At 42.3% G+C, this 25908-nt stretch overlaps 6 protein-coding genes across 7 annotated transcripts in view; 5 read left to right on the top strand and 1 right to left on the bottom strand.

The window, feature by feature from the left end:
* Fstl5 (follistatin-like 5) overlaps window positions 1-25908 on the bottom strand; it is a 62910-nt gene that overhangs the window by 16266 nt on the left and 20736 nt on the right. The gene's annotated exons all lie outside the window — the stretch shown is intronic.
* LOC117607421 (hemolymph lipopolysaccharide-binding protein-like) lies at window positions 1727-3418 on the top strand. The gene is made up of 2 exons (XM_034331091.2): window positions 1727-2268; window positions 2785-3418. Exons 1-2 carry the CDS (start codon window positions 1885-1887, stop codon window positions 3076-3078), a joined length of 678 nt encoding a protein of 225 aa, XP_034186982.2. The 5' UTR covers window positions 1727-1884; the 3' UTR covers window positions 3079-3418.
* On the top strand, window positions 5914-7943 carry LOC143305233 (hemolymph lipopolysaccharide-binding protein-like). Of its 2 annotated transcripts, XM_076692102.1 has the most exons (3): window positions 5914-6129; window positions 6307-6505; window positions 7014-7943. In XM_076692102.1, exons 1-3 carry the CDS (start codon window positions 6122-6124, stop codon window positions 7311-7313), a joined length of 507 nt encoding a protein of 168 aa, XP_076548217.1. In that variant the 5' UTR covers window positions 5914-6121; the 3' UTR covers window positions 7314-7943. The 2 variants fall into 2 exon arrangements, with proteins under 2 accessions (XP_076548217.1, XP_076548216.1); XM_076692101.1 differs by having other exon boundaries at window positions 5916-6505; window positions 7014-7927.
* On the top strand, window positions 8812-10310 carry LOC117607372 (hemolymph lipopolysaccharide-binding protein-like). The gene is made up of 2 exons (XM_034331001.2): window positions 8812-9356; window positions 9873-10310. Exons 1-2 carry the CDS (start codon window positions 8973-8975, stop codon window positions 10164-10166), a joined length of 678 nt encoding a protein of 225 aa, XP_034186892.2. The 5' UTR covers window positions 8812-8972; the 3' UTR covers window positions 10167-10310.
* LOC117607422 (uncharacterized) lies at window positions 13049-20028 on the top strand. The gene is made up of 6 exons (XM_076691993.1): window positions 13049-13581; window positions 14098-14387; window positions 16482-16881; window positions 17391-17680; window positions 18763-19159; window positions 19619-20028. Exons 1-6 carry the CDS (start codon window positions 13210-13212, stop codon window positions 19910-19912), a joined length of 2043 nt encoding a protein of 680 aa, XP_076548108.1. The 5' UTR covers window positions 13049-13209; the 3' UTR covers window positions 19913-20028.
* On the top strand, window positions 21077-25434 carry LOC117607370 (uncharacterized). Its single transcript, XM_034330998.2, has 4 exons — window positions 21077-21893; window positions 22551-22951; window positions 23518-24209; window positions 24950-25434. Exons 1-3 carry the CDS (start codon window positions 21831-21833, stop codon window positions 24083-24085), a joined length of 1032 nt encoding a protein of 343 aa, XP_034186889.2. The 5' UTR covers window positions 21077-21830; the 3' UTR covers window positions 24086-24209; window positions 24950-25434.

Here is a 25908-nt window from a genome sequence, read left to right as displayed (position 1 = left end):
CTGTCTGATCCAAAAGCAAAACAGGCGCCGGCACTTTTAATTAATACCACCACCGTCTACCGACGTCTTCGTTTTACCTTCCCGCGATTTTACGGGTCACGCGAATCCCGCAGCTCTCGAATCGCCTTTACCTCTAAGACGATTAGAAACCAGCACCTTTCATAATCCTGCCACCGATTTATCGACGCGTTTTAATCAATTTTAATAGTTTCTAGATTTCTTGCAACTTCAACGTAACTTGCGGGATGCTAGATTAGTTCTTTCTTTCATTCTTAGAACGATTAATTGCGAAGCAACATAGCGGGTCGAGGAGCAATTTAAAAGGGTAAGAATAAAATTCTTTCGTAGACAAGGCTGAAATAAACAGCCGGCTGCGTGTATTCAAATAACACGTAACCGCTCGTTAAGCATCAAGGTCCGGGCTGTGTAAAAAGTTAAATTGTTTTACCAAGTGGGTCGTTAATGGTACGCTTTTATTCGCTCTTGTTATCAGGAAAACATACGTACATTCGTTTGTGATAATTGCGAGAGAAAAAAAGGGCGTCGTTAGATTTGATCAATTTTTATTAACACACCGAGCGGTGCACGGAATTTGCTTAATCAGAGAAAAATTTCGTTTATTACACTTTCGTCCGGTTTATTTTTCAGTCGCTCCTCGCTGGTTTCAGAGATAACTGCTACCAGAAATTTGGTTCGTTTCTCTGTCGACGCGTATCCAGGAACTTCAATTTCTACCGGAGGATTAGTGACGATGTCAAGGGCCTTAATTATCGTCTAGCGTACATCGATCAGCTGAGTTGAGGGCAGCATTATCGGAGACACGATCCATGAATTGTTCTCATTCACTTTTCTCTCTTGATGTCGAAGGAAACCTTCTTTTCTCGAGGTGTTGCATCCCCTTGCATTCGGTCTTGGATGCTTTTCGCCTTTTGAATCATTGCAACCTTCGTCCTCGTGTAGATTCTACGGTAGATCACTGAATTTTAATTAATAAGGCTGAAATTCCAAGTGCACACTGCTCGATCATCCACGACAAGCCATCGTACTACCAATTACCGTGATTGAAACGCTGATCGAGGAGACGAGCAACAGGATGCGAGGAGCATACGAATATATCGATACAGTTTGATGAACATGGAAATGGAAAGCATCAGCCTTAGAATTTTCTTTCCACGAAATTTCTCTGTTCAACGGTTCGGGAACACCCCGTGGTGCACCGACTCCATTAATCCTCGAAGATGGGTCAAGCATCGGAATTTTCATTCCTCCATGAGTTGAAAATAATTGTGGAGCGTAGATTGCAAGCAGCAGCCTGTACGGTCGCTATGGGGCGCAGTGTTGCGATCGTTGCAGTTGCAATTACTCTTAGGGAAAATTTCATTACAGAAATTGCCGACGCTTGTTTCTTTCGATATAGGTAGATTGCGATATTCGATAAATGGCAGAAAACGGATTTATGGTCCATTAAAAAATTGTATTTTTCCATTTAGAAGTTTTTAAAAGTTTGATAACCACTGATCCAGGCTGTAGGGCTAGTGTATGGAAGTTCGAACGACCAATCGGCAAGGGGATCCGATTCAAAAATCATTTTGGGCGTGTCCGTTTCGAGCATTGCCCTTTCCGTCCGGATCTTTCGTATGGCCCGTTGTTGACCTTCGTCACCGTACTCGGCCAATAGTGACGGCTCGTGTAAACGCAGGAGTGGTGGCAAAGAGTGTAAATACCTCGTCCGGCCATCTTTTGCAAGGCGAACAGTAGTGAAGTACGCGTTTCCATTAAACGAACCTGCAGCGAGAACAAAGGGCGACTTAAAAGCGAAACAGAGTGAGATAAAGGCCGGTGTAACGAAGATTAAATTGACGAAAGTGAACGAAATCAAAAGAGATGTCGGCGTTAAGTATCTTGGTTAATTGTATCATCTTGTGCGTTGCCTTTCGAGGCACATTTTCTATACCGAAAGAAATTACTGCACCAACGCATAAGGTCAACAAAACGAAGCATATCCATGAAACTTCCATCCCTAGTCCTCACCATCCATTGAGTTTAAATCGGGACAAATATCGCTCTCGCAATATGATGGTGCACGGCACGGTGTGCATGTGCAATCTTCCCGTTCACGGGACGCCTCCTCGCGATGATTACAAGTACACGCCTGAAATCGGTTCGCATAAATTTCACACCAGAGCACAGCCATGGAACAAGGCGCGAGAAATTTGCAACGAGGAAGGCGGTCATTTGGCAATTATCAATTCCTACGCAGAGCAACGGGTAAGTTAGATCTGTTTCAATTTTTCTTAACCCTTTCGCTACTAAGGATCGCTATGCTCATTAGCCCTTGAGTGATTTTTATGCACCGAGGGTGAGTAAAAATTTGAATGGATTAATTGGCCATTAGGAGGGTGGAAAAAATTTGCCATTTTGCCAGTGGGGATTTGGGACCCGATTAAATTCCTTTACTACAAGAGGTCAGTTGCAATAAAAATTTAAGCGATTCATCGGCATGCGCCTATTTCGAGGGTTAATTCGAATGGCTTGTAATAGGTTCGTTTCCCAATTCAATTTCAATCGTATTACTCGTGAGAGAGGACAGATTTTATTTCGCGATCGCGCGTCGGACTTGAATTAACCGTGTCACCGACAATTTGTATTCCAGCTCTTTGATCCATCGAAGGTACACCATTAGCGCTCGCGAAATGGGACCCGTTGAAAGAGCGATTTATGGTGGTACCGATTAAAAGCAGCCCTTTAGCGTCGCTTACGATTCCTCCCTCTCTTTTTTTTCAGGTATTAATGGATCTGTTTAATCACTCCGGCCCGGTGATCGGTAGCGGCTACGAGGACGAAGCCTTTCTGGGTATACACGATCTTTACGCGGAGGGCGATTGGGTCACGATATTAGGCGACCCGCTCGCGAAAACAGGCTTCGACTTATGGAGCGATAAGTGGGGTGGACAGCCGGATAACGAGGGTGGAGTGCAAAATTGTGGAGCGTTATTAATGGATGGAACTATGGACGATATCAAATGTGACGTACCATTCGGCTTCTTCTGTGAAATACCTGAGCTACAGCCTTTGTAATCATTTATTTAATCAACCCTTGGCGATGATAATCGTAAAGTTTTATTGTAATGCGAAGAAAATATCAAGAGATATTGGAATCTCTATGTTAGTGCATACGATCCTTTAATCTCTCCTCTTGCATCTCGTGCACGTATGTGCATTTTTACTTATTACTCCGAAGGTTGTAAAGGAAAATTGAAAGAGAGTTTTTCTTCCGCGACACCATGCAAGATACGTAATGATTACGAATCGTTATGCCTGATTTTCTTTTCGTGGGTCTGAGCGTCGCTTCACTTCTCGTTTGACTTTAAAATAGTAAAAACATCCTTTTTAATTAAAGTTTGCAAAATAGATAAAAGAGTATACTTATTTATCCGATTTCCAACACTTTCTCTGTCGACGCGTATCCAGGAACGGGACAGATTTTAATTTCTACCGAAAGATTAGTGACGTTTTTAACGGCCTTAACCCCTTGTCCTTTAACATCGTATCACACTCGTGATGCAATTTGCAGTTCTAACGTGTTAAATTTGAATTAAAGTTCAATACTGACAATCAGTTTAATCCTAATTACAATATTGTAACGTCCTGCACCGGCACGACGTATAGGGAAAGAGGTTCCCTCATGAGGCGACTTGTATTAAGTAATAGGGATTGGTACACAGTTAAGGAGTGAAATCTAACGTTAAGTACCTTTTATAATAGATTTATTAAAGATTGAAAAGTTTAGTTAACTAGCAAGATTTTAATTAGTCTCTTTTACAATGATTCAGCCCTAAGGTGAAATATAAAAGAAAACAATGGTATTAATATTACAGTGTGTCCGGGCTAGATGAAAATATAAAGAAATTATAATGAATTCGCCCTAAACGAAAATGTAATAGAAAATGTAGCTATTAGTAGAAATTAGTATGTATTAGTACGCGTATTGGACTATAGGTACAGCCAACACTCTGGATAATGACCAATCACGCTAAGTATCGGAAATTATCAACGACAGCAACTTGTACTGTTCCCTCAGATATGGACGGACCTCTCTACAGGTCGCAATCGGTTTCTGGGCAAGCCAGAGCTAAGTGTAGTATAAGCCGTACTTCAAGAAGCTCCGCTCCTCGCTAGCTCTTTACACTTGATAGCTGACTCTAAACCCACATGTAGTGAACACGTTGCGCACCATGAGTAGAGAGATCCGTAGAAACTCGTACTTGTCGCTGTAAGGAATTTAATTTAGCATGGGTTACTCTGTCGCTATATTCCTACCTAAGTGGTTCAAAGCTGAGCAACCGTAGCCTTTCTTCTATTGCTAGAGACCGAAATCGAAGTAGAGCTGAGCATGGTCGAAACCAGATTGATTTTTTCCGCGTGGCACGCCTCTATTTATACTCAGGTTTTGCTGACCAAGCGCCTTTTCTTTATATAGGATTTTTGTCTATGAGAATTCCTGGTATGTGACTCTCGGACACTCCTACTCCTTAGTTTTCACACGGTGTCTCTACTGTTAACGCGAGCTACCCTAATCTAAACGCGAGCAGGCACGCCATCTAATTCTATAAACGTTTACTATAATACAACAATTATCGACTTAATTTAATATTACGATTGATTCTTAAATTAGGGTACCGCTGGGGCGTTACAATATGCTGAGTCAAGAATCGTTGAATGCTATGTATGCATGACATTTTATTTTTCTTTGTTTGTTTCATAATTGAAGCAATAAGTAGTTAGCTTTGACTGACTCAAACATCGACGAAATTATAGGCGAAGGGGTTAATTATCAGCTCGATTGACCGTTGTCAACTGAGTTGTGGTCAGCATTTTTGGACATATGATCGTTGAACCTTTAGGTTTGCAAGGCTAACCCACTTTTCTCTCTTGGTGTCTGAACAAACCTTTTCTTGATGACCTTTGTTGCACTCCGTTGCATTCGGTCTTGGGTGCTTGTTGGCGCTCGAATCATTAGGACCCACGGTCCTCGCTTTGGCTCTACGGTAGATCACTGAATTTTAATTAGTAAGCCTGAAATTCCTACTGCAGCCTCCTCGTATCCCATGAAATGATTATCCACGTGAACGACGTACCACGGCTATTAGAGTTGCCGTTTAAATTGTATTAATTTCTGACAAGCCATCATACTCGCAATTACCGTAATTAAAACGGTGATCGAGGGATCGAGCAACAGGGCGTAGGGAGCAGAGGAATTTATCGATACAGTCTGATCAATAACGCACGAATGGAAACATTTTCATACGACAGCTGTTGCTCGAGTATCGCTCATTAACCGTAAGCACAGGTCTTGGAATTTTCTCTACGCGAAATTCCTCTGTTTCACGGTTCGCGAACACCCCCATTAATCGTTGAAGATGGGTCAAGCATCGGTCGAACATGCAATCTCTTTAATTATGTGCGAATCGATGACAAGTAGAAGCATCCCGGAATTTTCATTCCATCATGAGTTGAAAATAATTCTGGAGCATAGATTGCAGTCAGCAGCCTGTAGGTCGCTATGGGGCGGAGTGTTGCTATCATTGCAGTTGCAATTACTCTCAGAGAAAATTTCATTACAGAAATTGCCGACGCCTGTCTCTTTCGATATAGGCAGATTGCGATATTCGATAAATGGCAGAAAACGATTTATGGTCAATTAAAAAATTCAATTTTTCCATTTAGAAGTTTTTAAAAGTTTGATAACCACTGATCCAGACAGTAGGGGTAGGGAAAGGATGTTCGAACGACCAACCGGCAAGAGGATCCGATTAAGAAATCATTTTGGGCGTCTCCGTTTCGAGCCTTCTCCTTTCCGTCCGGATGTTTCGTATGGCCCGATGTTGATCTTCGTCGCCGTCCTAGGCCAATAGTGACGGCGCGTGTAAATGCAGGAGTAGTGGCAAAGAGTGTAAGTACCTTGTCTGGCCACCTTTTGCCAGGCGAACAGTAGTGAAGCACGCGTTTCCGTTAAACGAAGCTGCAGCGAGGACAAAGGACGACTTAAAAGCGAAACAGAGTGAGATAAACGCCGGTGTAACGAAGATTGAATTGACGAATGTGAACGCAATCAGAAGAGATGTCGCGGTTTAGTATTTTGGTCAATTGTATCATCTTGTGCGTTGCCTTTCGAGGCACATTTTCTATGCTGGAAAAACTTGCTGTTCTAAAGATCAACGAAACCGAAAATATTCTGATCGATGATACTTCCTGCCCTTGTCATCGACATTCATTGAAATCATATTGGAACGAATTGCCCACTAGCAATGCGGATGTACTAGGCACGCAGTGCGTGTGCGATCTTGGCGTGCGCACAAAGCATCTTCACCCAGATTACTGGTACTCGCATGGAATCGGTATGCATAAATTGCACACCAGAGCAGAGACGTGGAACACGGCGCGAGTAATATGCACCGAGGAAGGCGGGCACTTGGCAGTAGTAAATTCCGCCGAAGAGGCATATGTAAGTTAGATCTGTGTCAATTTTTCTTAACCATTTCGCTACTAAGGATGGCTATGCCCATTGAGTCATTTTTATGCATTGAGGTTGACTAGAGATTTCTGTCGATTAATTGGCCATTAGGAGGGTGGAAAATATGCCCATTTTTGCCAGAGGGGATTTGGGACACGATTAAATTCGTTTAGAACAAGAGGTCCATTGCAATAAAAATTTAAGCGATACATCGGCCTACGCCTATTCCGAGGGTTAATTCGTATGGCTCGTAATAGGTTCGTTTTGCAATTCAATTTCAATCGTATTATCTATGAGATTGGACAAGTTTTATTTCGCGATCGCGCGTCGGGCTTGAATTAACCGTGCCACCGGCAATTTGTATTCCAGCTCTTTGACCCATCGAAGGCACAGCATTAGCGCTCGCGAAATGGCCCCCGTTGAAAGAGCGATTTATGGTGGTCCCGATTAAAAGCAGCCCGATAGCGTCACTTACGTTCCTCCTTCTCTTGTTTTTCAGATAATGGCACAGCTGTTTAGAGTATATCGCCCGTTTATTGGTGCCAACCGTATTTACGAAGCCTTTGTGGGTATGCACGATATTTATAAGGAGGGCCATTGGACCACGGTACTCGGCGACCCGCTGAAGGAAACTGGCTACACCAAGTGGAGCAATTATATGCGTCCACAGCCGGACAACGGAGCTGGAGCTAAAGTGGAAAATTGTGGAGGGATAATCTGGGATGCAACTTTAGACGATATAAACTGCGACACACCATTCGCGTTCTTCTGTGAAATACCTGAGATAACACCTTTGTAATCATTTATTTATTCAACCCTAAGCAATGATAATTTTAAAGGAACGATCGGTCCTTGGTGGACGAAGATGTTTTGGTTTTTACCTGGAACGTTGATGATGCTTTCGCAAAGTTTTATTGTAATTTGAAGAAAATATCAAGAGATATTGGAATCTCTATGTTAATGCATACGATCCTTTAATGTTTCCTCTTGCATCTCGTGCACGTATGTGCATTTTTACTTATTATTCCGAAGATTGTAAAGAAAAGTTGAAAGAGAGTTTTTCTTTCGCGACACCATGCATGATGCGTAATGTTTACGAATCGTTATGCCTGATTTTCTTTTCTTGGGTTTGAGCGTCGCTTTACTTCTCGTTTGACTTTAAAGTGGTAAAGACATCCTTCTGAATTAAACTTTTAAAATAGATAAAAGAGTATAATTATTTATCCGATTTCCAACAATTTCTCTGTCGACGCGTATCCAGGAACGAACGGAGACTTCAATTTCTACCGAAAGGTTAGTGACGTTTTTAACGGCCTTAATCCCTTGCCCTCTAATATCGTATCACACTCGTGATGCAACTTGCAGTTCTAACGTGTTAAATTTGAATTAAAGTTCAATACTGACAATGAGTTTAATCCTAATTACAATATTGTAATGTCCTAGGATAGGTATGTCACTGCACCGACGCACAGTGCGTCGGCAATTTCTGTAATGAAATTTTCCCTAAGAATAATTTCAACTGCAACGATTGCAACACTGCGCCCCGTAGCGACCCTACAGGCTCCTGTCAGCAATCTACGCTTCGGAATTATTTTAAACTCCTGAAGGAATGAAAATTCCGGGACGCTTCTACTTGTCAATGATCCGCACACAATTAAAGAGATTGCATGTTTGACCGATGCTTGACCCATCTTCGACGATTAATGGGGGTGTTCCCGAACTCACTGTAATATTAATACCATTATTTTCTTTTATATTTCACCTTAGGGCTAAATCATTGTAAAAGAGACTAATTAATATCTTACTAGTTAACTAAACTTTTCAATCTTTAATAAATCTATTATAAAATGTACTTAACGTTGGATTTCACTCCTTAATCGCGTACCACACGAACCTATAATCCCTATTATTAAATACGAGTTGCCTTCAGAGGGAACCGCTCTCCCTATACGTCGCGTCGCACAGTGCGACGCTTGTTTCTTTCGATATAGTTAAATTGCGATATTCGATAAATGGCAGAAAACGATTTACGGTCCATTAAAAGATTCAATTTTTCCATTTAGAACTTTTTAAAAGTTTGATTACCACTGATCCAGACTGTAGGGGTATGGCAAGGATGTTCGAACGACCAACCGGCAATGGAATCCGATTAAGAAATCATTTTGGGCGTCTCCGTTTCGAGCCTTCTCCTTTCTGTCCGGATGTTTCGTATGGCCTGCTGTTGTCTTTCGTCACCGTCCTCGGCCAATAGTGACGGCGCGTGTAAATGCAAGGAGTGGTGGCAAAGAGTGTAAATACTTTGTCTGGCCATCTTTTGCCGGGCGAACAGTAGCGAAGTACGCGTTTCCGTTAAACGAAGCTGTAGCGAGGACAAAGGGCGACTTAAAAGCGAAACAGAGTGAGATAAAGGCCGGTGTAACGAAGATTGAATTGACGAAATTGAACGCAATTAAAAGAGATGTCGCAGTTAAGTTTTTTGGTCAATTGTATCATCCTGTGCGTTGCCTTTCGTGGCATATTTTCTGTGCCTAAAAAAGTTCCTGTTCTAAAGATCAACGAAACCGAAAATATTCTGATCCATCATACTTCCTGCCCTTGTGATCGAGATCCACTGGAATTATATTGGGACAAATTGCACACTCGCAATGTGAATGTACAAAGCACGGTGTGCGCGTGCAATCTTGGCATGCGCGGTAAACCTCCTCGCGATGATTACATATACGCGCCTGGAATCGGTTACCATAAAATGTACCCCACAGGAGAAACATGGAACACGGCGCGAAAAATTTGCAACGCGGAAGGCGGGCAATTGGCAATAATAAATTCCTACGCAGAGGCACTGGTAAGTTAGATCTGTGTCAATTTTTCTTAACCCTTTCGCACACTAAGGATGGCTATGCCCACTAGCTATTGAGTGATTTTTATGCACCGAGGATGACTAGAAATTTGAGTCGATTAATTGGCCATTAGGAGGGTGGACGAAATTCCCATTTTTGCCAGAGGGGAGTTGGGACCCGATTAAATTCCTTTAGAACAAAAGGTCTATTACAATAAAAATTTAAGCGATTTATCGGCCTGCGCCTATTTCGGGGGTTAATTCGAATGACTCGTAATGGGTCCATTTCGTAATTCAATTTTAATCGTATTACGCGTGAAATAGGACAGGTTTTATTTCGCGATCGCGCGTCAGACTTGAATTAACCGTGTCTCCGGCAATTTGAATTCCAACTCTTTGACCCATCGAAGGCACACCATTAGCACTCGCGAAATGGCGCCGGTTGAAACAGCGATTTATGGTGGTCCTGAATAAAAGCAGCTCGATAGCGTCGCTTACGTTCCTTGTTCTCTTTTTTTTCAGGCATTGACGCGTCTGTTTAGTATATATTTTCCGATTCAAGATGCCCCACGTAATGACACAATGTTTCTGGGTATTCACGATTTGTATTCGTTCCGCGATTGGACCACGGTGCTCGGCGAACCGCTGACGGAACTTGGCTACCCCAGTTCGTACCTGCAGCATCGACAGTGGTATAAGGAATCTGGACAATATCATTGTGGAGGGTACAACGTAGGAGCTGATTTGATGACCCCTGTCAACTGCAGTTTACCACACGCGTTCTTCTGTGAAATACCTGAGATAACACCTTTGTAATCATTTATTTATTCAACCCTAAGCAATGATAATTTTAAAGGAACGATCGATCCTTGGTGGACGAAGATGTTTTGGTTTTTATCTGGAACGTTGTTGATGCTTTCGCAAAGTTTTATTGTAATTTGAAGAAAATATCAAGAGATATTGGAATCTCTATGTTAATGCATACGATCCTTTAATCTTTCCGCTTGCATCTCTTGCACGCTTGTGCATTTTTACTTATTACTCTAAAGGTTGTAGAGAAGAATTGAAAGAGAGTATTTCTTCCGCGACATCATGCAAGATGCGTAATGATTACGAATCGTTATGCCTGATTTTCTTGTCGTGGGTTTGAGCGTCGCTTCACTTCTCGTTTGACTTTAAAATGGTAAAGACATCCTTCTGAATAAAACTTTTAAAATAGATAAACGAGTATAATTATTTATCCAATTTCCAACAATTTCGCTGTCGACGCGTATCCAGGAACGGACGGAGACTTCAATTTCTACCGAAAGGTTAGTGATCTTTTATAACGGCCTTAACCCCTTGCCCTCAGATATCGTATCACACTCGTGATGCAACTTGCAGTTCTAACGTGTTAAATTTGAATTAAAGTTCAATACTGACAATGAGTTTAATCCTAATTACAATATTGTAACGTCCTAGTATAGGTACGTCACTGCACCGCCGCAGCGGTTCCCTCAGAAGGGGACTCGTATTTAGTAATAGGAATTATAGGTTCGTGTGGTACGCGGTTAAGGAGTGAAATCCAACGTTAAGTACCTTTTATAATAGGTTTATTAAAGATTGAAAAGTTTAGTTAACTAGCAAGATTTTAATTAGTCTCTTTTACAATGATTCAGCCCTAAGGTGAAATATAAAAGAAAACAATGGTATTAATATTACAGTGTGTCCGGGCTAGATGAAAATATAAAGAAATTATAATGAATTCGCCCTAAACGAAAATATAATAGGAAATGTAGCTATTAGTAGAAGTTAGTATGTATTAGTACGCGTATTAGACCATAGGTACAGCCAACACTCTGGATAATGACCAACCACGCTAAGTATTGGAAATTATCAGCGACAGCAACTTGTACTGTCTCTTCAGATGACAGGTCGCAATCGGTTTCTGGGCAATCCTCGCTAACTCTTGACACCTGACTCTAAACTCACATGTAGCGAACACGTTGCGCACCATGAGTAGAGAGTCTGTAGATCCGTAGAAACTCGCGCTTGTCGCTGTAAGAAATTGAAGTTAGCACTGTCGCTATATCCCTACTTAAGTGGTTCAGAGCTGAGCAACCGTAGCCTTTCTTCTATTGCTAGAGACCGAAATCGAAGTAGAGCTGAGCATGGCCGAAACCAAACTGATTTTCTCCGCGTGGCACGCCTCTATTTAGAGTCAGATTTTTCTGACCAAGCGCTTTTTTTTTATATAGAATTTTTGTCTATGGGAATTCCCGGTAAGAAACTCCCACGCATCCCTACATCTTAGTCTTCACGCGGTCCCCCTACTCTTAACGTGGGCTATCCTACTCTAAATGCGAGCGGGCACGCCATCTTGTAAGTCTATAAACGTTTACTATAATTCAACAATTATCGACTTAATTTAATATTACGATTAATTCTTAAACTAGGGTACCGCTGGGACGTTACAATACGCTCAGTCAAGGATCGTTGAATGCTATGTATGCATGACATTTTATTTTTCTTTGTTTGTTTCAAAATTGAAGCAATAAGTAGTTAGCTTTGACTGACGCAAATATCGACGAAATTATAGGCGAAGGGGTTAATTATCAGGTCGATTGACTGTTGTCAGCTGAGTTGTGGCCAGCATTTTCGGACATATGATCCGTGAACTCTAAGGCTTGCAAGGCTAACCCACTTTTCTCTCTTAATCTCGAAAAAAACCTTTTTTTCTTGACGGACTATGTTGCACCCCGTTGCATTCGGTCTTGGGTACTTGTTGGCGCTCGAATCATTAGAACACTCGGTCCTCGCTTCGGCTCTACGGTAGATCACTGAATTTTAATTAGTAAGCCTGAAATTCCTACTGCAGCCTCCTCGTATCCCATGAAATGATTATCCACGTGAACGACGTACCGCGGCTATTAGGGTTGCCGTTTAAATTGCATTAATTTCTGACAAGCCATCGTACTCGCAATTACCGTAATTGAAACGGTGATCGAGGGATCGAGCAACAGGGGACAGGGAGCAGACGAATATATCGATACAGACTGATCAACAACATAAATGGAAAGATTTTCATATGACAGCTGTTGCTCGAGTGTCGCTCATTAACCGGAAGCACCGTTCTTAGAACTTTCTCTCTGCGATATTCCTCTGTTTCACGGTTCGCGAACACCCCCATTAATTGTCGAAGATGGGTCAAGCATCGGTCGAACATGCGACCTCTATAATTGTGTGCGGATCGATGACAAGTAGAAGCGTCCCTGAATTTTCATTACTCCATGACTTAAAAATAATTATGTAGCTTAGATTGCAGGGAGGCAGCCTATGAAGGGGAGTGTAGCGATCGTTGCAGTTGCAATTACTCTTAGGGAAAATTTCATTACAGAAATTGCCGACGCTTGTTTCTTTCGATACAGGTAGATTGCGATAATCGATAAATGGCAGAAACCGATTTATGGTCCATTAAAAAATTGAATTTTTTCATTTAGAAATTTTTAAAAGTTTTATAACCACTGATCTAGACTGTGGGGGTAGGGCAAGGATGTTCGAACGATCAACTGGCAAGGGGATTCGATTAAAAAATCATTTTGGGCGTGTCCGTTTCGATCCGGATGTTTCGTATGGCCCGCTGCTGACCTTCGTCACCGTCCTCGGCCAATAGTGACGGCTCGTGTAAATGCAAGGAGTGGTGGCAAAGAGTGTAAATACCTTGTCTGGCCACCTTTTGCCAGGCGAACAGTAGTGAAGTACGCGCTTCCGTTAAACGAAGCTGCAACGAGGACAAAGGGCGACTTAAAAGCGAAACAGAGTGAGATAAAGGCCGGTGTAACGAAGATTGAATTGACGAAAGTGAACGCAATCAAAAGAGATGTCGGCGTTAACTATCTTGGTTAATTGTATCATCTTGTGCGTTGCCTTTCGAGGGACATTTTCTATGCCGAAAAAAATTGCTGTTCTAACGATCAACACAACCGATGAGGTCGATGATACCCAGTCAGTTCAAAGACCGACGAAATTACATTGGGATCAATATCAAACTCGCAATATGATGGTACACGGCACGGTGTGCGTTTGCAATCTTCGCCTGCGCGGGAAGCCTCCTCGCGATGATTACACGTACACGGCTGGAATCGGTTCGCATAAATTTCACAGCAGAGCAAAGGAGTGGAACACGGCGCGAAAAATTTGCAACGAGGAAGGCGGGCATTTGGCAGTTATCAATTCCTACGCGGAGCAACGGGTAAGTTAGATCTTTGTCAATTTTTCTTAACCCTTTTGCTACTAAGAATGGCTATGCTCACTAATCCTTGATTGATTTTTATGCACCGAGGGTGATTAGAAATTTGAGTCGATTAATTGGCTATTAGACGGGTGGAAAAAGTTCCCATTTTTGCCAAAGGGGATTTGGGACCCAATTAAATTCGTTTACTACAAGAGGTCCGTTGCAATAAAAATTTAAGGGATTCATCGGTCTGCGCCTATTTCGACGGTTAATTCGAATGGCTCGTAGTAGGTCCATTTTGTAATTCAATTTCAATCGTATTACCCGTGAGAGGGGACAGATTTTATATCGCGATCGCCCGTTAGACTTGAATTAACCATGCCACCGGCAATTTGTATTCCAGCTGTTTGACCCATCGAAGGCACACCATTAGCGCTCGCGAAATGGCCCCCGTTGAAAGAGCGATTTATGGTGGTACCGATTAAAAGCAGCCCGATAGCGTCACTTACGTCCCTTCATCTCTTTTTTTTTCAGGCATTAACGGAACTGTTTAAACGAGGGGGCAAGGTGGTTGGTTCCACCTTCAAGGACACCGCCTTTCTGGGTTTGCACGATCTTTATTTCGAGGGCGATTGGGTCACGATACTCGGCGATCCGCTCGCGGTAACTGGTTTCACCGTATGGAGCAGTGCTTGGGGTGGACAACCGGATAACGCGGGTGGAGTGCAACATTGTGCAGGGATGATGATGGATGGAACTATGGACGATATCAACTGCAACATACCATATGCCTTCTTCTGTGAAATACCTGAGCTAGCGCCTTTGTAATCATTTATTTATTCAACCCTTGGCAATGATAATTTTAAAGGAGCGATCGTTCCTCGGTGGACGAAGATGTTTTGGTTTTTACCTGGAACGTTGAAGAGGCTTTCGCAAAGTTTTATTGTAATTTGAAGAAAATATTAAGAAATTTTGGAATCTCTATGTGAATTCATACAATCCTTTAATCTTTCCTCTTGCATCTAGTGCAACAGTTACATCGAGAAGATTGCGATATCTTGTTTTACGACGCGTTACGAAGCGGCACGAACAATTTAACAGCGTACCAATTCATCCGTAAGCGAGAATAGTCCATTGTTTGATTTTTTCTTTCTCCCCGTGTATATAACGCGTATGCGTGTTACATCACCGTTATTGCATTTTTACTTACTACTTCGAAGGTTGTAAAGAAAAATTAGAAGAGTGTTTTTCTTCCGCGACACCATGCAACATACGTAAAGCTCGATATTATGTGCTTAGAATCATTATGCAAGATTTTCTTTTAAAATAGATAAATATTCATTTACCCCGTTTTCAACAGTTTCTCTCTCGACGTGTATCCAGGAACGGACTGGGACTTCAATTTCTACCGAAAGATTAGTGACGTTTTTAACGGGCGAAACCTCATGTCCTCCAATATTGTATCACACTCGTGATGCAACTTGCAGTTCTACCGTGTTAAATTTTAATTAAAATTGAATACTGACAATGAGTTTAATTATAATTATAATATTCTCAGTCAAGAATTGTTGAATGCTATGTATGAATGACAATTCATTTTTCTTTGTTTATTTCAAAATTGAAGCAATGAGTAGTTAGCTTTGACTGACGCAAATATCGACGAAATTATAGCCGAAGGGGTTAATTATCAGGTCGATTGACCGTTATCAGCTGACTTGAGGCCAGCATTTTTGGACAGATGATCCGTGAACACTTAAGCTTGCAAGACTAACCCACTTTTCTCTCTTGGTGTCGAAAAAAACCGTTTTGTTTACAACCTTTGTTGCACCCCGTTGCATTCGGTCCTCGCTTCGGCTCTACGGTATATCACTGAATTTTAATTAATAAGCCTGAAATTCCTACTGCAGCCTGCTCGTATCCCATGAAATGATCATTCACGTGAACGACGTACCACGGCCATTAGAGTTGCCGTTTAATTTGTATTAATTTCTGACAAACCATCGTACTCGCAATCACCGTAATTGAAACGGTGATCGAGGGATCGAGCAACAGGGGGCAGGGAGCAGACGAATTTATCGATACAGTCTGATCAACAATACACGAATGGAAAGATTTTCATACGACAGCTGTTGCTCGAGAGTCCTTCATTAACCGGAAGCACAGGTCTTACAATTTTCTCTCCGCGAAATTCCTCTGTTTCACGTTTCGCGAACACCCCGATTAATCGTTGAAGATGGGTCAAGCATCGGCCGAACAGGCAATCTCTTTAATTGTGTGCGGTTCGATGACAAGTAGAAGCATCCCGGAATTTTCATTCCTTCACGAGTTGAAAATAATTCTGGAGCGTAGATTGCAGGCAGCAGCCTATAGGGTCGCTATAAGGTGCGGTGTTCCGATCGTTGCAGTTGCAATTACTCTTAGGGAAAATTTCATTACAGAAATTGCTGACGCTTGTTTCTTTCGATATAGGTAGATTGCGATATTCGATAAATAGCAGAAAACGATTTGTGGTCCATTAAAATATTCAATTTTTCCATTTAGAAGTTTTAAAAGTTTGATAACCACTGATCCAGGCTGTAGGGGTAGGGCAAGGATGATCGAACGACCAACCGGCAATGGAATCCGATTAAGAAATCATTTTGGGCGTCTCCGTTTCGATCCTTCTCCTTTCCGTCCGGATGTTTCGTTTCGCCCGCTGTTGACCTTCGTCACCGTCCTCGGCCAATAGTGACGGCGCGTGTAAATGCAAGAGTGGTGGCAAAGAGTGTAAATACGTTGTCTGGCCACCTTTTGCTAGGCGAACAGTAGCGAAGTACGCGTTTCCGTTAAACGAAGCTGTAGCGAGGACAAAGGGCGACTTAAAAGCGAAACAGAGTGAGATAAAGGCCGGTGTAACGAAGATTGAATTGACGAAAGTGAACGCAATCAAAAGAGATGTCGCGGTTAAGTATTTTGGTCAATTGTATCATCTTGTGCGTTGCCTTTCGACACACAGTTTCTGTGCCGAAACGAATTGCTGTTGTATCGTTCAACAAAACCGAAAATATTCTGATCAGTAAAACTTCGGACTCGTCTCTTCGACATCCATTGGAATCATATTGGGACGAATTGCGCAATAGCGATGTGAATGTACACGGCACGGTGTGCATGTTCGATCTTGGCATACGTGGGGTGCGTCCTCGCGAAGATTACATGCACACGCCTGGAATCGGTTCGCATAAATTGCACACCAGAGGACAAACATGGAACACGGCGCGAATAATATGCAACGAGGAAGGCGGGCATTTGGCAATAGTAAATTCGGACGAAGAGGCAAAGGTAAGTTAGATCTGTGTCAATTTTTCTTAACCCTTTCGCACACTAAGGATGGCTATGCCCATTGAGTGATTTTTATGCACCGAGGGTGACTAGAAATTTGAGTCGATTAATTGGCCATTAGGAGGGTGGAAGAAATTCCCATTTTTGCCAGGGGGGATTTGAGACCCGATTAAATTCGTTTAGATCAAGAAGTCCATTGCAATAAAAATTTAAGCGATACATCGGCCTGCGCTTATTTCGAGGGTTAATTCGAATGGCTCGTAATGGGTCCATTTCGTAATTCAATTTTAATCGTATTACCCGTGAAATAGGACAGGTTTTATTTCGCGATCGCGCGTCAGACTTGAATTAACCGTGTCTCCGGCAATTAGTATTCCATCCCTTTGACCCATCGAAGGCACACCATTAGCGCTCGCGAAATGGTGCCGGTCGAAAGAGCAATTTCTGGTGGTCCCGATTAAAAGCAGCCCGGTAGCGTTACTTACGTTCCTCCTTCTCTTTTCTTTCAGGCAATGGTGCGTCTGTTTCATATATATGGCCAGTTTAAAGATGCCGCACGTAATGACGAAGCCTTTATAGGTACGCACGATATGTATAAGGAGGGCGATTGGGCCACGATACTCGGCGAACCGCTCGCGGAAACTGGCTTCACTAAATGGAGCAATTTGTTTGGTGGACAGCCGGATAACGGGTATGGAGATCAAAATTGTGGAGGGTTCTTAAATGAAGGAACTTTGGACGATATTCACTGCTACGCCCGATTCGCGTTCATCTGTGAAATACCTGAGATAATACCTTTGTAATCATTTATTTATTCAACCCTTAGCAATGATCATTTTAAAGGAACGATCGATCCTTGGTGGACGAAGATGTTTTGGCTTTTACCTGGAACGTTGATGAGGCTTTCGCAAAGTTTTATTGTAATTTGAAGAAAATATCAAGAAATTTTGGAACCTCTATGTTAGTGCATACTATCCTTTAATCTTTCCGCTTGCATCTCTTGTACGTTTATGCATTTTTACTTATTACTCCAAAGGTTGTAAAGAAGAATTGAAAGAGAGTATTTCTTCCGCGACATCATGCAAGATGCGTAATGATTACGAATCGTTTCGCCTGATTTTCCTTTCGTGGGTCTAAGCGTCGCTTCACTTCCCGTTTGACTTTAAAATAGTAAAGACATCCTTCTGAATTAAACTTTTAAAATAGATAAGAGAGTGTAATTATTTATCCGATTTCCAACAACTTCTCTGTCGACGCGTGTCCAGTAATGGACTGGAACTTCAATTCCTACCGAAAGATTAGTGACGTTTTTAACGGCCTTAACCCCTTGCCCTCCAATATCGTATCACACTCGTGATGTAACTTGCAGTTCTAACGTGTTAAATTTGAATTAAAGATGAATACTGACAATGAGTTTAATTCTAATTATAATATTCATTACAGAAATTGCCGACGCTTGTTTCCTTCGATATAGGTAGATCGCGATATTTGATAAATTTGCCAAATTAAATTCCTTACAGCGATAAGTACAAGTTTCTACAGATCTACAGACCTTAGTATGCCCGGACGATGCCCGGACGATGCCCGGACGATGCTCGGCGATAACGGCTCGGCTCCGGCACGGTCCGTCTCGGGCACGGTGTAGCGTGAATCATCCTTTATGGTCCATGAAAGATTCAATTTTTTCATTTACAAGTTTTACGAAGTTATATAACCGCTGATCCAGACAGACGGGCAAGGATGTTCGAACGATCAAACCGGTAAGGGGATCCGATTGAAAAATCATTTTCGGCCTGTCTGCTTCGGGCTATCTCCTTTCCATCCGGATGTTTTGTATGGCCGGCTGATGACGTTCGTCACTATTTTTGACCAACAGAGATAACGCATAAGAAAAGCAGGAGTGGTGGCAAAGAGTATAAATACTTTGTCTGTCGCGTGTTTATCGGAATTGACGCGAGTGAACGGAATCAAAGGAGATATGTCGCCGTTAAGTATCTTGGTTAATTGTATCATCTTATCCGTTGCATTTCAAGGCACTTTTTCTATGCCGGGAAATGTTGCTGTTCCAACGCCCTCGATACAAAACATAACTGCGCAGCTGGTGTACGTGTGTGATATTGGCATGCGCGGGGCATATCGTCGCGATGATTACACGCACACGCCTGGAATCGGTTCGCACAAATTGCACACCAAAGCAGAGAAGTGGAACCAGGCGCGAAAAATTTGCAACGACGAAGGCGGGCATTTGGCCATTATCAATTCCAACGCGGAGCGACGCGTAAGTTAGATCTCTGTCAATTTTTCTAAACCCTTTCGCTACTAAGGATGGCTGTACTCACTTGTACTTGAGTAATTTTTATGTACCGAGGGTGACTAGAAATTTCAGTCGACTAATTGGCTATTAGGCGGGTGGAAAAAATTGCCATTTTTGCCAGTGGGGATTTGAGACCCGATTATGCGCCTCTTTCGAGGGTTAATTCGAATGCTCGTGATAGGTCCGCTTCGCAATTCAATTTCAATCGAATTACCCGCGTGGGAGGAAAGGTTTTATTTCGCGATCGCGCGTCAGGCTTGAATTAACCGTGTCACCGGCAATTTATATTCCAGCTCTTTGACCCGTCGAAGGCACACCATTAACGCTCGCGAAATGGCACCCGTTGAAAGAGCGATTTATGGTGGTCCCGATTAAAAGCAGCCCGATAGCGTCACTTTCATCCCTCCCCCACTTTTTTTTCAGGCATTAGTGGAACTGTTTGACCGATCGGGCTCGGTGGTCGGTGCCGATCACACTTTCGAAGCCTTGCTGGGTATACACGATCTTTACGCGGAGGGCGATTGGGTGACGGTGTTCGGCGAGCCGATCGCGAAAACCGGCTTCGTCGAATGGAGCGATCGGTGGAATGGACAGCCGGATAACTGGGGTCATAATCAACATTGTGGAGCGATGTTAAAGGATGGAACTATGGACGATGTTCGCTGCGACAAAGCGTTTGCCTTCTTCTGTGAAATACCTGAGATAACGCCTTTGTAATCATTTATTTATTGAATCCTTTTAACTGATGTCTCGATTTTTACCTGGACCGTTTAATTCGCAAAGTTCAATTGTAATTTGATGAAAATATCAAGAAATTTTGGTGCATACGAAAATTTCCTCTTGCAACTCGTGCAGGTCTGTGCAACAGTTGCATCGAAAACATTGCGATATCTTGTTTTACGACGCGTTACGTTGCAGCACGAACAATTTAACGGCGTACCAATTCATCCGTAAGCGAGAAATTCGCAAAGTTCAATTGTAATTTGAAGAAAATACCAAGAAATTTTGGTGCATACGATCCCTTCATCTTTCCTCTTGCAACTCGTGCAGGTCTGTGCAACAGTTGCATCGAAAACATTGCGATATCTTGTTTTACGACGCGTTACGTTGCAGCACGAACAATATAACGGCGTACCAATTCATCCGTAAGCGAGAAATTCGCAAAGTTCAATTGTAATTTGAAGAAAATACCAAGAAATTTTGGTGCATACGATCCCTTCATCTTTCCTCTTGCAACTCGTGCAGGTCTGTGCAACAGTTGCATCGAAAACATTGCGATATCTTGTTTTACGACGCGTTACGTTGCAGCACGAACAATTTAACGGCGTACCAATTCATCCGTAAGCGAGAAATTCGCAAAGTTCAATTGTAATTTGAAGAAAATATCAAGAAATTTTGGTGCATACGATCCCTTCATCTTTCCTCTTGCAACTCGTGCAGGTCTGTGCAACAGTTGCATCGAAAACATTGCGATATCTTGTTTTACGACGCGTTACGTTGCAGCACGAACAATTTAACGGCGTACCAATTCATCCGTAAGCGAGAAGAATCCATTGTTTAATTTTTTCTTTCTCCCCGTGTATATAACGCGTATGCTTGTTACATCACCGTTATTGCATTTTTACTTACTACTTCGAAGGTTGTAAAGAAAAATTGACAGAGTGCTTTTTAGAGTAAGTAAAGTAAAGATACGTAAAGCTCGATATTACGTGCCTACTTAAGAGATAAAAAGTAGTCAATAAATTGTTCCTCTATAAATCGGTCGTGTATCAACCGATTTTTATTTTGCCCATCGCTATCTATCTCCGTCGTTAATACGATTTTTCCAACCCCATCCGTTTTTCTCCACCCTCTTTTTTTCCTCCCCTTTACTCTCGCGCTTCTTTCTTCTTGTTAGTTTTCTTTTATTTCCTGCCACGCCACGCCCCGATGTTCCCTATCCTCTCGAAGTATTTTTAATGGCGTTTCCACCTACAGGACGAGACGGAAACTGGTTCTTGAGTGCTTCCAGTGTACTGCAAACAACTCGGAAACAAGAGCACAAAAGAACGGAACACAGCTAGATCGACACACGGCGTATCGACGTTATTTCTACCGGACATTATCGGTCTCGTATTTTTACCTGATCCAATGAGGGATAAAAGAAGTTTACAAAAAAAAAAAAAGAGAAAAAGAAATAAAAAGAGGAAACGAGCATTGAAAGATTGATGGGTTTAATCTCGACGTTCTCCTCGATTCTTTGACAAAAATCCATTTATTCTTCGGCTCGATCTCCGCGCCGGATAACAGTTTCTACGATGCAATTCAAATATTTTTTCATCGTTCCGATTAAACGAGCAACTTTCTTTCTGGTAGAAAGGAAATGAAGTTAGCGAAGTGTGGAGCCGAGATAACATTTATTTATCGAACGGAGCATCGATATGGCGAAGTTGGTGGTGAAGGGTGGCAAGGGGGCGCGACAGCGATGTCGCAAAATTGGCAAACGCGACACGCTCCAACCTCCAACTTTGCGTTTCACACAGGAAAATAGTTGGTAACTGGGAAAAAAATTTCTGAATCTTCTTCGCGTTTTATCCGATCTATAAATCAAACTTCAGGGAAACAAGAAAGTTGTCGAAGGAAGGGTAGAATAGACATGTCCTCGTTGACGGTGGTGCACGATTCGCGGTTGATGTTGTTGGAATTAATGGTGCAAAATGTGAGTAACTGGCTCTATTTCTCCTGCAATTTTATTTGGAAAAAGATTGCGCTGCTTTTTTATCAGGGGAACGATCGATCCTCTTCAGGTTCCATCGTGAAGGCTGTCACATTAATAAATTTGAAAAATTTATTTTGCATCTTAAATTAAAAAAAAAAAAAAACGTTATCCTAGTTATCCGGTTTGATGTAATCTCGTTCGATCCACGGTGTACGATTATTCGGCACTCGAGAAAAAGTTATCCGCGCCTCGTAATCCTCGTGAAATTTTCAAACTTATCTTAACGCACGGTTCGTGGATCGCGTAACATCGGTGAAAACTACCAGTCACGTAAAAATAAAACGACGCATTCGCGTTGTATTAAAAAATATTACCATATTCATCCTCCAGACTTTTCCCTTTCGAAAATCTGATAACGGAACGAGGGAAAACTGGGTCTCGTCTTGAGAAGTATTAAAAGTTTTCAAAGTACTGCCCGAAGCTGTTGGAAAATTTAAACAGTTTTATTTTCGACAAGTCCAATATGTTATTTTCACGATAATAATTCTATTAGATTAGGTTTTACCGGGGGTAGTGTTGAAATTTTAGAATTATAAAATTTTGTCAATCCACCTCGATACAAATCACCGAAATCAATATTTTTTCAATGAATTATAGTTATACATGCCATGGAAGGATATACTGGACGCGACTCTAATGAAGAAAACTGTGATAATGTTTCGAATGTTGGACAACGAATGGACAACGTTAATGCCAAACCGACGCGACTATCGGTCTTATCGTGGCTCGAATTATCAAAACGAACGTTTCTACGGCGGTAGATCGGTGGTGTTCGCCTTACCGGAAAGCACACTCGAAAAGAACGTCTCCGGTGTAGATTTGCAGCTGTACGTATCCAAGGAGGTATCCAAGTATTTCGAATTAGAACGACGTCAGAACTTTGGATTCACCCTCGTCAAGATGGACGGTCTGCTTAACGGTATTATAAAGGACCTCCGTGAACGGAACGAGCTGGAAGGTTATTTTTCTAGTGCTCTCGAGCGAGAACCTATATCAAGGTGAATGCATTTAAATACGCGAATCTGGCGTTTATGCAAATGCATGAGCGAAACGGATTACCTCGACCGGCTAACCTTATCCGTCCGGGTTAATGTAATTTAGAAAACCGTATCACCAAGTACCGAATTTAAACGTATCCTGTACGTTTGTATCGAAAACTCGGCAATGTAACCGAGCTTTGGCTCGTTGGAAAATTTGTTCTGGTTAACGAACAAAATTTCCTTCCCTGCTCGGATCTATTCCAATCGAAATGGTCGGAGGGATGTATGGAAATTGGAGATGAAAATTCGAAAGGAAAAAAAGAAAAAATGAGAAAAATTCGGTGTTCCGAATATAATATATTCGGAAATTTTCTCCTACGCAAAGGTACATCATAAATCAACATCCCTATTCCAAACATCCCATCTGTCCTGCAAACTCAGGAACGGGAGTTAATAATCCATAAATTAAAGGTCAAGTTTTATCTGGAAAGAACGTACAAGTGTCGTTGATGCAGCTAAGCCGAAGGCCGTTGGTAATCCGCTTTTCCCTCAGCGAACGAATTAAAACCATTTTAATCGTTCAGATCTACGCGCGGAACGTTCCCGTTGTTCGACGAGGACGTACAGAAAACAAACGCGACCATCGAGCTGTACGTGCGGATCAGTTTCCTAGGGAAATGCATCATCACCGAGGTGTACGCACCTATAAGTACGAAGAAAGCGTTCTACGCTCGGGAGGAGTCGGACGAACGTTATCCGTATCAATTCCGAGAGTTAACAACCGTGGACGTGGAGTCCTTCTGTTGGGGCAGTTTGACCATCATTCCACCAGTTCACCCAGACTATTTAACTTGCGCGTGTAAGATAATCCCGGACAGCTTCGAAGAAACTACTCAGACCAAGAAGAAGAAGAGGAAACAGAAACCAACCCTGAAAGAAATCTATCTAGCCAGATTAGCCCTGTTTCAAGAACTGCTAGCAAAATTGAAAGAACTCCGAAAGAACAGGCCGGAGATCATCGAACCGGGTGGGAAACCAAAGGGAATTTGTCCACCACCCTGTCGTCCGATCTCCTGCATCTACACTTTACCGCCGAGCGTTTGTACCTCCCCTTGTCAACCGACCGTTTACTGTCTCGCAAACGCGACATGAGCTGAAATTTCCATACAAAGGGGAAACCGCGGTATGCCGTCGAAAGGTACCCGGCAGCCGTAACGTCCGCCTAAATCCAGTCGAACTTTTACCATTGTTCCAGGTCTGGGATCTTCCACGAGAGGTAATCACGGCTACCGTGTCCCATCGTGTTTTATGATCCATTCATCCCTTACGATTGCACGATTTCCCAAATTGCCTGGTGAAATTTTATGCACGAGAAGGAGGGGTCGCGAACGGGGGCGATCTCGTTGACTCGGCTGCTCGAATTACTTATTCCGTTCACAGTAAGAGGGTGGATGGGCGAGGAGGGTAGAAAAGAAAAAACGGTCACGGGAAACTCGTTACAGTGAATTTCTTTCGTCGCGTATATCGCTTCTATCTGTTCATCTCTGTATGGGTGTGCATCATCGACGCTCACGGAACACAGGATAATCTGATTCCAAGGCGGGCGGTTGAAAATTTGCTGGAACGATGCAGCGACCGTCTTCCGTGGAATTTCGTGGAAACGGGACCGGTGGAGTTTTTCAACGCACAGGGGAAACTCGATATCCGCACTTCACGCTGCCGGATATTCTGATATTCCATGCAATTGAAAGCTGAACAGTTTTGCATTTTGATCGTCGACCACCCTCTTCGCGTCCGCTCACCGAAATCGTCCCCGTATGGGGTCTATCTGTGTACACAGGGTGTCTATGATAATACCGGGCAATCGTGTACTGGGTGTACAAATTAATTATCTCGATTTTACTTCGTTTTATTCGAAATATCAAATTGAAAAAATTATCCTAATATATTTTTAATACTCTAGGAAGAATATTAGGTTGGACTCGTAGAGATTCATATATGGATTTCGATTTACAGGCAGGCGAGTATTTTATCATCGTTCGCATTACGCGAAGATTCGGATCTCGAGTGGGCGAAAATCGTTGATCGCAAGAGACGCATGGAATCCATGAAACGTTCGCGAAAAATGGAACGAACTACCCTTCCTCGGTTCATAATTCTATGCCATGTATAACCTTTCTTATTCAAAATTTTTGCGGAGTGGTAAACCGCGCTGAATGTATTTTTTCTTCTCTCCAGTCGAATCGTTCGGTGTGTGATTTTAACGAAATTTCAAGATATTTGTTCACTAATTAAATTGTACTACGTGATTAAGTCCGACGAATAAACGATCGACCATACAAGTATTAAAAAAGATTGACTTTCTTCGGGGGTGTTTAGGATAGAACGGTAATTAAGAATTTACAAAAGAACTAACGATCGTTATTGAATTACCAAATTCTTGTTCGAACTAATCGGAAATTACGATCGTATTACACAGACGTTGCAATAAAAAACTGGCAGTTTTCTTTCGCACGTGTCGCAACTATGCAACGGTGGTGATCTCGAGAAAGTACCTCAAATTCTCCCAACTTGCGGAGAGCAAAGAACCGTCACGTTTTACGCGAGAAAGTCTCAGCTAACCAAGCGTAATATTTGTCCCCCGCGTTCGGGTTTAACGCGCATACACACAAAGAAGATTTATCAAAAGAACTCGGGAAACGTAAATAAAAATTTTAGTTTCAATTTGTCATTTACTGGGACAACCTTTTTATATCTTAATTTAGTTCTTTCGTTCATCGCTTCGTTTCCGTTTCGTTACATCGATAAACTTTTTACATAGAATTGTTTTTAGCTGCATTTAAATAAAAAAAGGAAGATAATTGATTAGGCTTCGCCAAAAAGATTCCCCGGGTCCTCCCCCATAGGCATCTCGGGTGCAACTGACGATGCAGAGGAGAGGACCCTATATATATACCTCGCGCGGAAAAATTTGA

The sequence above is a fragment of the Osmia lignaria genome, chromosome 14 (genome assembly GCF_051020975.1).
Source record: "Osmia lignaria lignaria isolate PbOS001 chromosome 14, iyOsmLign1, whole genome shotgun sequence".
In the NCBI taxonomy this organism is placed as follows: Eukaryota; Metazoa; Arthropoda; class Insecta; order Hymenoptera; family Megachilidae; genus Osmia; species Osmia lignaria.
The sequence above is the reverse complement of the archived record's forward strand: the minus strand, read 5'-3'. Positions and strand labels throughout refer to the sequence as shown.